We start from the raw sequence: 14,465 nt of genomic DNA, 5'->3' as shown, positions 1-14,465 counted from the left end.
TTTGGTTGATGATATATTCCAGAACTTACTGCACTGTCATATCACTCCGCTCTTTTAGTTCACTCTGAAGTGTGATTTATCTATGCTATCTTGTGTACCTTCATTAGAGCTATTTTCTAACCAGATAAAACCAGGCAGGAATTTCATTTTTCTTATCGGAGGGGGCACTGGCTTGCCTCCCCTACTCTGTTTCTATTCGCTGACGGTCTTTTTTTAGCACACCCTCCTTCTCATCCACTTACTGTTTGGAGCCCTCTGAATTTATGTTTATTAAAGGATCCCCATTAGAGACACATGAATGAGCCTCTAGTCTTCCTGGGGTCCTAAACAAAGCAAATACAATACACATGTAAAACAAAAAATACAAATAAAAGTAAAATAAAACAAAATAAATATCAATAAAAATAAAACTGAATACGAAAAGACAAATTCACATTATACAATCAAATCCAACAGCCCAGTAAAATTAAACAAATACACAAATAACAGTTACATACTTGACAAGTTACAAGGTATTTCTTGATGTGTTTTTTTAAAGTAATTTTGTTATGGATTGTACATAAGATGTTTTTGGGCAGAGCATTCCAGAGTTATATTGACCAGTGAGTTTTAGAAATGTAATTTTTGGTGCTGTTTTTGTTCTTATGTTACCAGAAGCTGATCCTCTGGTGTTGTACCCATGTTCAGAAGTCATTTGTAACTGGTGAGCCAAGCTAGACGGCTTATTGGTGCTAATAATGTTCCGCAGTAGCATTAGAAGACTCACCGATAATTTCTGTTCAACCATTGGCCATGCCAGATGTTCATGTTTATAGCTAATACTTGTCCTGTATGAACATCCTAGTGCCAGACGAGCCGCTTTATTCTGAGCAACCTGTAATCTTTTCGAATCAGATTTTGTAGCTGACGACCAGATTACTAAAGAACTAAAGAATGAATAACTGATTTCATTATAGAGGGAATGATGAAAGAGCAGAACACTTTCATCCTGATTCCTCTTCCCATTTTGATGACAATATTGTTTATAGAGCTATCAAATATGAATATGAATTGCAACAAGAGTGTTCAAAGCTGAGCATAGAAAGTGCCATATTGATCATGAACCATATACATTATCCCATTCTTAAAACATTTGTGGCTATGGTTGACTGGTTGAAGTGTTCACATCAAGGGAGCTAGTGGGACCATAGCTGTCCATGAAAGGCAGTTGGACTGGACTCTGTCTCCCTGTCAACTGTGGTTGAACGCAAGGTACCTGCCTGCTTCAAACCATCCACTTACTTTATGTGGATGATATTATCTTCCTAGCAGAGTCAGAAGATAATCTGTGGAAGATGCTAAATATTGTTAATCTCTGGTGCGCTAAATGGAGGCTTATGATCAACCAGAGTAAACTCAGATTATGCATTTTAGGGAAAAAAAACTGTACTGTAAGATCTCAGCAGATCTTTTATTTGGAGCTATTTGGAGCCCATATGGAATATACTGATTCCTCCATCTACTTGAGCTTTACTTTGAATGAATTAATGCCATATGAAGTAGGGATTGGAATGCTGGCAGACTCAGTTGGGAGAGCTGTAGGGGCAATAATCGTTAAAATGAAGTTTTGTAAAGACATTGGCTATTCCCCATACTCACAGCTCTATGAATCATAGTAAGTAGCCTTGGGAAACAACGAGCCACATGGTCCGTAGGTCAGGAGCCTGACCTCTGGGGTATATCTACAGAACATACTTTGCTGTAATGTTATATAGGCTGAAACAAAACGTTTCCTTTCAGAAATGGTCAAATGACATTAAGGTCTAAACCTTATGTTCATACGAAGCAGTATGGTCCTGAGTCCTGTCACTTCCTGAAGCCAGTTGAGAACTAATATTGGACCCCTTGCTATTGAAGTCAGCCGGTACACAGCTATGCCTGAGGAGAATAGGATGTGCAATGTTTGTTATCTGAAAGATACAGAAAATGAATTTCATTGAGGATTCCATGGTGATGAAATGCCAAAGAAAAAACCTGAGCTGGTCTGGATAAATGATAGACATAAGTTGGAGTGGTTATTTAAGTATTTAAGACTGGTGATTTTATTTCTATGGCCTGGAAAAGAAGGCAATCTCTACTTTTTATGTAGATGTTTTTATTTCTCTATTCTTGTGTTTCTAAGCCTAATTATGTGGTTTGGTGTTTCTTATGGTGTGTAATTATTATTAACACCACCTTGTTTGTATTATGGGCAGGTCCGGATCCCAAGTATTTGGGCCCCTAAAACTGCCTCAACACCCCCCGCCCCACCCCCATGCAAATGCATGTCAGTGCCACAGCCAGAGCCAACCTACGCAGTGCACATACGTCAAACATGCACACACTCTGGTGACTAGTCTATTTGCACTAAACCAACACACTGCATAATTTATATGTCTGAGGATAAAGGATTTACAAAACACTGATCATTTGCAATGGGATAAGCCTAATACAGCCAATAGTTATTATGGTTTATGGAATAACGCAAAACACAGACACACACACACAGACACACACACACACACACACACACACACACACACACACACACACACACACACACACACACACACACACACACACACACACACACACTGAAATAAAGGACCTTCTCATCTTGTACAGTGCAAAGGGGACAGAAGGGGGTCTTCAATAACCATGCAGTGTATAGAACGTACCGCTTGTGCTGTAATTTCTGAAATTTAAGATCAAGCTAGCTGGTACAGTCTGCACAATTTTATAGAGACCCGTTCAGGGATCCAGTTCTGATTATGGGTGTTTCTTTTAGAAGTTAGCTTGATAATTGTTTATGACATTTTAAAAGTGTCTTACCCATTTGGGCTTATAGGGAATAAATCATTAGTCATGGCTGTTTGTCTATTTTATTATTCCTTTTTCATGACTACTATTTCACCTCTATCATATTTATTTAATATTTTTCATATTGTTAACCACATTGTTGAGAAAGCTTAAGTAGCCTACAGGAATGAGGATGTATTTGTCTGCTTCCACCAAACGTTAAAGCTTGCATTATTACCAAACGTTAAAGCTTGCATTATTACCAAAGGCATATAAGTAGCCGTTGTTAGTAGTTGGATTTGTGGACACGATTTGCTTAATAAAGCATTTGTATTGAGTGCTATACAATATTTCACCACTATCTGGTTTTGGTGCTGCTGTAAAAGTAAAAATCCCGAGTGTTGATTTAACTCCGAGGGTGTTCCATTTGTACACCGTCACCCTCGGGAGTCGCACATGTCACATGGTCAAACGAGCACTCTGGATTTCACAGTGTATATGACGCGTTGTTTACATTCTGTGTACGGAAGCGGTCACTGCAGGGTTGTAAGGTCAGAGGGTAAAGGCTATTCTCCTCTTTTCCATTGAGGGAAACACACAGTCAGCCATCTTGGATCTAAACAGACAGAGAGAAGGTGTTAAATTGATGCGGTGAGGGGGGCTTATTATTCTCCTGCGTTTCACGCGACTATAAACTCATATAACAAAATAAGAAATTCTGGATCTCATGGGGGGTGGGGGCTTTGCTTTGAAGATGCAGGAGGAGCGGATGTTCGCGCTCCACCATGCAGCGCGAGCCCCAATATAGCGGCTCGCGCTGCATGGTGGAGCGCGAGCCCTAAACAGCGCGAGCCGAGTCCCCTCTTCCTCCTCCTCCTCCTGCTTCTCTCGGGGCTCCAGTCCGGGTCTTGCCTGCAGAGCTACCCCGAACGCGAGACTCAAAACCCCGGGTTCGCCGAGCCGACGACGCACGGGCGTGCGGTTCAGTTCACACGGAGGCCCCCGAACTTTTATCAGAGCCACCAGCAGCGCTAGTTGTGTTAGCACGCAACCCCCGCTCCAAGGCTCTCTGTGTGTGGGGAACTTTAACTAGTTGCGGGTGGTGGTGTAGCATAGCACGGTACGGAGCGGAGCCGAACCCACTGGCCTCTTGTGTTTTTTTAAAGTATCTCACAGGACCACCCAGGGCTCCCTCCCCAGTACCGGAACATTTGATGTTCCGGTACCGGGTAGAGGGAGCCCTGGGCTCGGCTGAGCTGCAAGCTGCCTGCTAACATTTTGGGCTAGCAGTAGCAGTAGCTGACGCTGCTGCTGCGCTACAGACAGGAGCCCCCCATCCGTACTTAGCCTGACTGTAGGCTAACGTTAGCTTGGTAGCAGTCAAGTACATTGAGTTTCCTTACTGTTTGTGTCATCATGTCATAATAATGGCTATTTGGACCAGCTTGTCCACATGATGTGTTTGGTTCCATTCGCATTAGTTGCACGAAGAGTTAATTAGTTTGAAAGCTGCTGGATTTAAAGGAGTAGTTCACCCTAAGAATTACTTATTTTCTATCAAATACACACCACACGAAGCCTTGAATTCATCGCGATTTTTTTTGTTGCATTCCTGAGCCAGTACTTTGTCATCAAATTATTGACTTAGGAAAGCGACAAAAAAACATAAGAAATATCCATGAATTCAAGGCTTCATGGTGTGTGTAATTGATAGAAAATAAGAACATTTTTGGGTCAACTACTGCTTTAAATTTAGCACAGATGGCTGGTGGGATATAGTCTACTTGCAGAAGAGTTTATGCACTACACTGTAAAATACTGGGTGTTCATTTAACGTGCAAATCCATTTGGTTCCATTCGACAGTCAGAGTTGCATTACAGTGTCACAGAGTTTAATTTTACTGTTCTGTTTTCTTGATGTGTCTTTTCCAGGTGACGAAAGGCATGTTCGGTTCTAGAAAGAAGTTTGTAGAGTTTGTCGAGGTAGTCGATAACGACTTTCCTGATGAAAGCATGTACTACAGCCAGCCGTCGATGTTCACGCATCGGTCGGACAAAGACGTGAGTTGTTTTTGTCTTTGCATCAATATTCATCATTCATTACAGGAGGGAGGTTTCCCTGTGGTCCCACACTTTCTCTCTCTGTGTTGACTTACAGATGTTGTCATCTCCATCACCATCGTCGTCGGGTCAACTGTCACAGCTTGGTGCAAGCTTGTACGGTGGCCCACAAAGTAAGCAAAGTTTAAAACCCCATTCCCATTGTGACTGATATGGATTGAGCATACTATATGTACGATATATTTTTTCCAGACATGGGTTGGTCACATCATTTCTCTTCTCTCACCTCCCTTTCTCCCTCCTCACTCTCCTCCTGTCCTCTCCTCTCAGGTGCACATGGCTTCTCGATACGGGGCATGGGCAACAGTACGCCTCAGTTAAATCGCAATTTGACGCAAGGCAACCAATTACCAAGTCATATCACTCCCACAACGGGGGTGCCCCCCATGTCCCTCCATACCCCTCCATCGCCAAGCAGGTGTGTGTTAGGGTTTTGCATTTCATGTATGTTGGCATGTATACAAGTGCTGTATACATACGCGCATACGTACATGCACTTTTTTTTTTTTTTTTAACCTGGTAGTACCATTGTATGACAGTTAATAGTTGTTAGACATGCTATATGGAAAAAACCCAAATTCAATCTACTGAATAAGACATGCTTCAATAGGGGGGCATTGCCCATGAACACGAGGAACATGCTAAACCACTCGCAGGTTGTCCAAAGCATTGGCATGGGTGGCAGGACCAACAGTATGGGGAGTTCTGGGCTGGGAAGCCCCAATCGCAGCTCACCCAGCATCATCTGTATGCCTAAGCAACAACCAGCACGCCAGCCCTTCACCATAAACAGGTAGACTCGTCCTCTTCTATTTTGTGTGTACATGAATATGCATACTCTTATGATGATGCTTATGGTAGCCTGTCTGCCAGTTCTGAACTCTGTCAATCTGAAATACACCATTCAGAAAAAATATTATTATTATTTACAAATTTGCACAGGTTTTGCACACTGCATACTTTATGTCTGAGGATAACAGCTCTTAAAGGATTTACAAAACACTGATCATTTTCAATGGGATTAGCCTAATACAGCCAATAGTTATTATGGTTTATGGAATAACACGCACACACACACACACACACCTTAAAATGACCTTACAATTCCTTAAAATTCAATTTTAAGGTCAGACTGGAAATTAGCATATTTAATATTTTTATTTTACCAGGAAGTCCCACTGAGATAAAAAAATCTCTTATATAAGAGAGACCTGGCCAAGTATCCAAGGTAGCAGCCATATAAAATCACAGCACATTAAATTACACCATATGCAACGTTGTATACAAATACATTCCACAGTAAAGCACAAACAGCAAATCATAGTGGCCTCTCCGGGAAAAACAATCATATCACCACATCCTTTATGATGCCAAATGCATGAATTCATAACAATTGATCTAATTTGAGATCTTTTGTATTGCATACGGTAACACAGTTTGCAATATTTGATATGATCCCATACCCAGCTTTTAGTTGCCCTGGGTGAAGGGAGTGATAAAAGGACCAAGAGGGTGATAACTGATATCAGACAGCCATGGGGCAGATTTGGCCATAGTAGACCAATAATCGCAAGCAAAAGTGCCACTGCACAATGAACCGTGACCGTGAGTGACCTTAACAAACATGGTCACCACGGTTGCTGTGTTGATCAAATAACATTTTCTCATCTTTGTGACTATATAAAGGGATAAACAAATGATTACCTTGGCGTTCGTTTGTTGTAGTCCTAGGTATCCATCCTCAGGCCTGGCTGCTGGCCCCTGGTTGGATAACGTCTGATAAAGCAAAATACATCGGTGATCTATAATTATTGAATATCTAGCCAAGGCTTTTTGTTGTTGTTAAATTTGGGTTTTTCCCACCATCTGCAGCATGTCAGGGTTTGGAATGAACCGCAATCAGGCTTTTGGAATGAACAACTCTCTATCGAGCAACATCTTCAATGGCACAGGTTTTTACATTCATTTCTATTACATCCTCATTTGTACAATGGCACTATGTTGATTTGTATGGTTACATACTTTCATTTACAGTTACTAATCAATAGTAACTGTCTTTGTACACAATTACTACTTATGTGGTATGACTTATATATATATATATACTGTATATGTGATTGCTCTCTTTTGCACAGCACTGTCTTTTAGTGTACACTTTTATGGAGCTCAAGAAATTATCACTATTTTCTTAGCAGCAACAACATGAAAACTCTAGCATGTTTTAACTACAAGCTTTTCAATCCTTACAGATGGAAGTGAAAATGTAACGGGACTGGATTTGTCAGACTTCCCTGCATTAGCGGACAGGAGTCGGAGGGAAGGGAGTGGAAACCCAACACCACTGCTCAACCCACTAGCTGGAAGGGCTCCCTACGGTAAGTTGTTAGAGTAGTTAAAAGTCTGCTATGTTTCCAAATCAAGAAGTATAGGGTACTTTTTTTTAAAGAAGTAGTGCACCCTAAAATGAACATTGTTGTTAATCAACCTCATGCCAGTTGAAATGCGCATCTATTTCCTTTGTCCACAGAACACTGTTTGCTTGCACAACTCCTTAACTTTGTCCAAAACTATTGAAGCTAAGAATGACCAGTCCCTTAGAGTTACCAAAGAGCAAAAAGTACTATATAATAACTCCACTAACAGCTCGTGCATAATCTAATGAAGACAAATAATGGCTGTGAGAGGAAAATACCCATATTTCACCAATCACCATAATGTTGTGCAAATCTTCTACTTCAAAAACGTCACAGACGTCCACAAACACAATACCAGAGGGAGCTTCACAAATCATGTTCAACCCAGATTTGGCTCAAACAAGGGGTTAAATTTGTTCTACTGCTATGCCACCAAAATGTGGAATGCCCTACCAACAGTCATAAAAAGTGTTAATCCTTACTCTCCATCAAAACTGCTCTAAAAGAGCACTTACACGTGGCTGCAATTCGGAAATGACCCCTGTAAAAAGTCAAGCCTATCACTCGAAATGCCCCCCCCCCCCAGAATTGTTTACTGTACATATTTTTCTTTTTGATTACTACTCGTTTATAAGATGTTTTTGCATAGTATTGTATATTTGTCTGTCAAATGTTTCAATGAATTGAATACACATGACCCCAATGGAAACAAGCCATAGTGCTTTCTTGGGTTTAATCCTTTTAGCATCCTTTTGTATTGAACTGTATTGTATTTTGTTTGCAAACTGTTAATAAAGTATTCAATAAATCAATCAATCTTCACTACAGGCACTGGTTTCACACATGCACAAGGTACTTTTGTTTCCTTATATTAATTTCTAATTCAGCACTTACTGCCAGGCAGCATACCACCCTTAAACGACCCGACACACCATGTCGGGCCACCATTGACCGTCCGTGGCCCACAATCGGCTGTAGATTTAGCTGTTTTCCTGTATCATTTATGGTAGTCTGCCATTAGTGGGGTCCAATCTAGGGATGTCAGTGGTTGGATAGTTGGCTAAGAATTGGGGTGTTACCAAAACATTTATTTACAGTTCATTATCACAGCTTGTAAAACATCATCTTCACTTAATGTTTTTCATTAGTTGGCATGGTGACAAAACCTTCAAATGAACAGACACAGGATTTCTCCATCCACAACGAGGACTTCCCTGCACTGCCTGGCTCCAACTACAAGGACTCTTCGCTGAACAACGATGACAGTAAAACCGTAAGTGGGCATTATTACCTCTATGACAATGTCTTGTGCATGTCTCCTGTAATCTATGGAGGGGGTAATGTAATGGTTTTGACAGTAAATATGCTGGTTTGACTCACTCTTGTGTTCTCTTTCAGAACTTAAATTCCACTGGCAAGAGCACATCCAATACAGATGGGCCCAAGTTCCCTGGAGACAAGACAATTTCAGCACAGAACAACAACCTGAAGAAAGGGATCCAGGTGTTGTCTGATGGTATGAATATACGTACACTGTATGAGTTCCTGTAAGGTTACTAAAATGATATGCTCTATATATGATGAATAGACCCTGAATGATACAGAATATGTCTCCAAAATAGGCTTGCGCATGTACCATTCTTTTCTCGTGCTGTGTACACACCTATAGCCAGATTTCAAACACTTTCTCATATTGTGACTTTGTGCTCAAGTCTAAAATGTATCTCATGCCTGTAGGTCGGGTGACGAACATTCCTTTGGGAATGGTGACGGACCAGTTTGGGATGATTGGATTGCTGACATTCATTCGGGCGGCAGAGACGGATCCTGGAATGGTCCATTTGGCACTGGGAAGTGACCTTACAACACTGGGACTCAACCTCAACTCACCTGAGTAAGTTAACTGGCCTAACAAAGTTTCAGGGAAGGCCATAATCAGTCTTGTCAGTGGTACATTGATGTGAAGCATATTTAGGGCCCCAGATATGAAACGTGCGAGCCATAAGCCGCCCAACCACATTTTTCTTATGACCTCGGGGCTCGTTGTGAAAAACATTGGCACTTTTAAACCGTAGCCTGTGTGCATAAACTTTGTCTTGTCAGTTTAATAGAACAGAGCCATTAACAATATAAAGCTGCAATCTTGACTTATTTAGAACATTTTATTTTAACCTATCTGTATGGTAGAGAATATATTAATACAATATAACTAGCACATCTGCTGTGGTTGGAGGTGGTCTGCGTACTCTTCCATTGAGAAATGTAGACCAGGTAGTAGGACACCTACTGGTTGACAATTAGTACTGACTGAACTGCATAAGCGATTGAGCGCAGTATCTTCCCTGGCCAAGCAAGGATTCAGTCTAGGAAGAGTGGTAGAAGTTTCGTCTCATCCCGCGTAGGATATGAAACTTTTGCGATTGCAGCTTTAAACTTTATCACACAAAGAAACATCTGAATATCCGTCACCTTACTTACCGTATGATCCATAATCATAAATATGCTAGGCAAACAAATATCTGAACATGATGTGTGTTGCTACACTTCGACATCCCCCTTCTCTGTCGTTTCAAATATGAGGTGTATGTAGCAGAGTTTAAAGATTGTTCTTCATTGTGAGGCATAGTCTGTGCGCTTTGCAGCTGCCATTCCCCAACAAAGGGGGAAAATGCCGGGTCAGTTTACCATTAACCTTGGATAAACAGGAGTCCCTTTCCAATCCAATTTAAAACCAGGTGAACATTTAGTATCACTCCACTTGACTTTCTATGTGGCCCTTTCTGACCTGTCAGAGTTCTAATCTGTTTTTTAGATATTGAATTTAGATTTTTCTTTTGCACTGTTGATTATACAAATGTATAAAAAGAATATGACTCTTTCCCAACAGAAATTTGTACCCCAAGTTTGCTTCCCCTTGGGCATCAGCACCTTGTCGACCTCAAGATATTGGTAAGACATCAACTGGAACTATGTGGACGACACTAAGTGTTTTTTATCCTACTTTTAGCCTTGATATGGCAGTCCTTAACACTATCATGCTGTGTCAGGCACTGGCATGGATAGAATGCAATGATCATCTTGTTGTAATATGACTGCTTTAGTGCTTTTAAGGAGAGACGTTCATGTTACCTGACTTTTCACAGTCTCAGATATTAAGTATTGTAGTGAAACCCCAGAGTATTGTAAATAAAACTGCAGTAAGTGATTTTTGTTGTTAAGATAAGTTCTAAATAGCTCTGTGTTGTGATTGTAATCATTGCTATATAGTGTTTGTTCAGTAACAGGGGTCTCCCTGTCTCTTTAGCTCTTTACTAAACAGAAAATGCTTTTTTAGGTTAGGATATTAATTTGATCCAATCAGGAGAGAGAACTCATACAGGATAAACAAGTGAAATTGGAAGTGATGACTGATGAGAAGACAGCGTTGGAACTGGAACAGTATAACATTTAATCTGATAAATCGATTAAATTGGCAAACTATGTAAAAAAATATTTTCTGTATATTAAAGCGCTTGAGAAACACTATAGCATTAAAAAACGTTAAGTTTTAACCAAAAAATAATCACTTGCACTACCCTTTAACTTGGTGACACGTAGACATTGTATAATAATGCTCTGTTGCCTCAGACTGCAAGCATTGGTGTGACATCAGCAATGATTAATGAGGGCCAGCATAATGAAAGCCACAGACTCCCAGAGGTTTTCAGTTTTCACTGACGTACAACCAGTGGCGTTCCCAGGATTTATATTTAGGGCAGGCGAGATTTTTCCCCCCTAATATTACCCCCAAAAAAGAATTAACTGAATGGAAAATCGGCGATCGAAAACCGGTGAAAGTGTCAGTTTTCAAGTTGTTTTGGCCATTATCTCTGGAACGGAAGGTCCAATCTGCTCAGTTCAAAGCTTGTTGGATTTTTTAGGGGAGGCGAGATCTTAGTTGGGCAGGCGACCGCCTGCCCTGCCTCTACAGTGGGTACGCCACTGCGTACAACTACAGTATTTTCAGGACTCACAACTTAATTGTCTGCTGGTCTTCCTCTTCTCTTTCAGACTTCCATGTTCCTTCAGAGTATTTAACCAACATTCACATAAGGGACAAGGTATGTTGAACCACCTGAACAGTGTTACAATTAGCTGTAATATTCGTGTAGCATATGTAGGTGTCAATTGATCAATACTGTTAATTCTCTATATTCCTCTCCAATCCTGTCTTATCTTAAGTTGGCTGCAATCAAACTAGCTCGATATGGTGAAGACCTGCTATTCTACCTGTACTACATGAATGGTGGAGATCTGCTACAGCTTCTGTCTGCAGTAGAGCTGTAAGTGTGTGTGAGAAAGGTCTTACGTTTTCTTAAATAATAGTACATTTTAATAGCACTTTTCATGCATCAAAAAATGCTATGCAATAGAGTACAAAAGAAAGAAAATGAACAGATTAAAAGAGATTAAAAACAAAAACAGCATTTACTATACGATGCAAAAGAATAAAAAACGACAACAATTAATCGTTAGTCCATGCTTTGCATTCAAGTTGCATTGCACGTTCAAATGGCAAGTCTTTTCCTTTTGCTTCCTCTCTGCCTTTTTCATCTGCCTCTTTTGTTTTCTAGCTTTAACCGGGACTGGCGGTACCACAAGGAGGAGCGGGTTTGGATCACAAGGGCACCCGGCATGGAGCCGACACTAAAGACCAATGCATACGAGAGGGGAACTTACTACTTCTTCGATTGTCTTAACTGGAGGAAGGTGGCCAAGGTAAAAATTAGCTCTTGTTTTTTTTTTTTTTTTTTTTTTCCTCCTGCATTGTAAGCTATCAAAATTTATGGGGAATGACTAAGAATTTAATTTGCAACAGAAACTTGTAACTGTACATGTGTGATTATAACGCTAAGTAGGATTTTTTTGGACAACGATATTGCCGATATTGCCCACGATAATCTAATGACATTATCCCCATTATCAATTATGTTACGCTACTAAATGCATGCATTGGTTTTATCCCTGTGTGTTTGAGTTGCCTTCTCCTGTGCTGCAGCGCCGCTGCTGTCTGTATGCTGCTGACTGTGGGCTTGTGTTGATTGCTGGAGCAGCTCTAGGCTCATTCAGGTTTCACGTTACAGCCTGATTTATACTTGGTTGCACACTGGTGTTGCGCACCAAAAATAGCCAATCTACAAGCTCAATGCATCACCATCTGATGCGTTGTGACCTTGTAGATCGACTATTGTCAGTGCCCAACACGGCGTGCAATGAAGTATACCGTAAATGAGGCATTACAACTATCTTATGCTGTGACTAAGAGGCACATCATTAGTTTTTCAAGTTGTTTTAATGATGTCCTTTTTTGTTAGAATAACGCAGCACGCCCACACGCTGCAAATGCAACCCGATCTCATCCAAATATTACTGAAAAGTTTGAGTAAGATGACAGACCTGCATTATCCAACTGCACCTCGCTGACTTTTCAAGGGAAATAGTACCTATCGCCCATAATTGATCTCAACCTTCCATTGTTGATGCGTCAGACTGAATGATGGTTAACCACTTAAACCCTAAATACTTAATGGTACGTCAAATAGCGGAAATAGACAACCTAAAAGCTCACAATGCATCACAACGTGAATCTTTGTGAACTTCTAGATCAGCTATTTTTGCCAGTCGTTGACCTGTTTCACCATAGTGTTGACCTATCTTTGACCATAATGCATTGCCCACAATAGAGACGCTAGGGTTGAATTGGTTAAAGCAACTCAATTGCGCCACTCAGTGGCTGTTTTTATTTATTCTTTACAATTTACATTTTGGACAATATTGTAAAACTATTTTCTTTTACAAAAATCCTGACTATGGAAAAATATATTGAACAAGGTTAATGCTAAGCCCCACCTCACTAGCTGAACCAGTAGGAAATAGTTTTATTTTCTTACATGTTAGCTAATTGAAGTTCTTCTCTGTTCCATGAACAGGAATTTCACCTGGAATACGACAAGCTGGAAGAGAGGCCTCATGTGCCGACAACATTCAACTACAACCCAGCCCAGCAGGCCTTCTAAGGCCCAGACCTGTCCCGAGAACTACAGCTGTCCCAGGAAAATGGCCCTAGCCCCAGGGAGGGTGGTCTAAACATCTTGGGTTTTATTCCTTCAGGATTTGTTTAATTGACTGCAGGGTGGGGGCTTTGCCGCCATACAAGAGAACGAAATTGCCCTGCCTTTTCTAAATTGCGTGCTGCCCAAAAACACAAACACTTGTTCTGTTTTTATTCCTTATTTTCCTCATTTTTGTTATCGTTTCAAGCAGGGTCTGTGTTTTGTTTACGTCTCTTGAAATCTGAAGCCTGTTATGTCCAAGGCAGAAGGACTTGACAATGTGAAACACTTGAAGGGTTACGCCTGTTTTCCAAAAGGTGTTAGGAACAGAAAAATTCTATGCTGGCAACGTACCATCCTCAGAGGCAAGTGAAAGGGCATACGAAATGCGATGTTTATTGTTGCACTATATTTAGTAATAAAAGAACACAAAATGTGTTTGTGTTTTTTCATGTGAACACTCCCTATTACTTTGGAACTACAGCCTATCCACATGCATCCTATTTCATCTCCTCACCTTTTTGTTTTTTTAGTTCTTCTGAATCTACACATCCTCTTTCTACACTCTGATTTCTGTGACTAAATGTGGGTGTAAATCAGAGACTTTTAGTTGCCACAATGTGTGGACAAGGCCTCGAGAGGTTCTTTACCACGTTTCATTGCTCCAGTGCAAGCAAAACACTTTCCAGTCTTTGTTACAATTTTGTAATAAATGTGTACATTTTTTAGTTTCTTGGCATCACATGAATGAATATATGTATGTACGAATGTGTATATATGATTGCTATATATATATATATATGTATGTATATATATATGACATCTATTTTGGAGGAAACTTTGCCCTGCCTTGTACCTCGTTTTTATGGGGTGAGCATGGATGCAATATGGATATAATGGGACATTTCTGGATCTGCTGGACAGGGTGTCACTCAGTGATGTGGGCACTTATAAACAAAATAATTTTAAAATAAAAGCCAAGCAAGGATAAGCCTGATTCTCAGCAACAACCAAGGACGAC

General features: G+C 40.5%; 1 protein-coding gene across 2 annotated transcripts; it reads left to right on the top strand.

Moving 5' to 3' along the window:
- The first annotated feature begins 3,348 nt into the window (after positions 1-3,348).
- cnot2 (CCR4-NOT transcription complex, subunit 2) lies at positions 3,349-13,902 on the top strand. 2 transcript variants are annotated; one of them, XM_080436948.1, is made up of 16 exons: positions 3,349-3,468; positions 4,750-4,878; positions 4,976-5,051; positions 5,209-5,356; positions 5,549-5,731; positions 6,811-6,890; positions 7,188-7,313; positions 8,181-8,204; positions 8,501-8,625; positions 8,751-8,868; positions 9,090-9,246; positions 10,240-10,301; positions 11,403-11,452; positions 11,574-11,674; positions 11,966-12,110; positions 13,322-13,902. In XM_080436948.1, the coding sequence occupies exons 2-16, from the start codon at positions 4,762-4,764 to the stop codon at positions 13,406-13,408; spliced, it is 1,599 nt and encodes a 532-aa protein (XP_080293074.1). In that variant the 5' UTR covers positions 3,349-3,468; positions 4,750-4,761; the 3' UTR covers positions 13,409-13,902. The 2 variants fall into 2 exon arrangements, with proteins under 2 accessions (XP_080293074.1, XP_080293075.1); XM_080436949.1 differs by lacking the exon at positions 8,181-8,204.
- Positions 13,903-14,465: the final 563 nt, after the last annotated feature.

Source organism: Gymnoscopelus braueri (genome assembly GCF_963280865.1).
Source record: "Gymnoscopelus braueri genome assembly, chromosome: 9".
Taxonomy (NCBI): domain Eukaryota; kingdom Metazoa; phylum Chordata; class Actinopteri; order Myctophiformes; family Myctophidae; genus Gymnoscopelus; species Gymnoscopelus braueri.
Note: the sequence above shows the minus strand (reverse complement) of the source record. Positions and strands in the feature narration are given on the sequence as shown.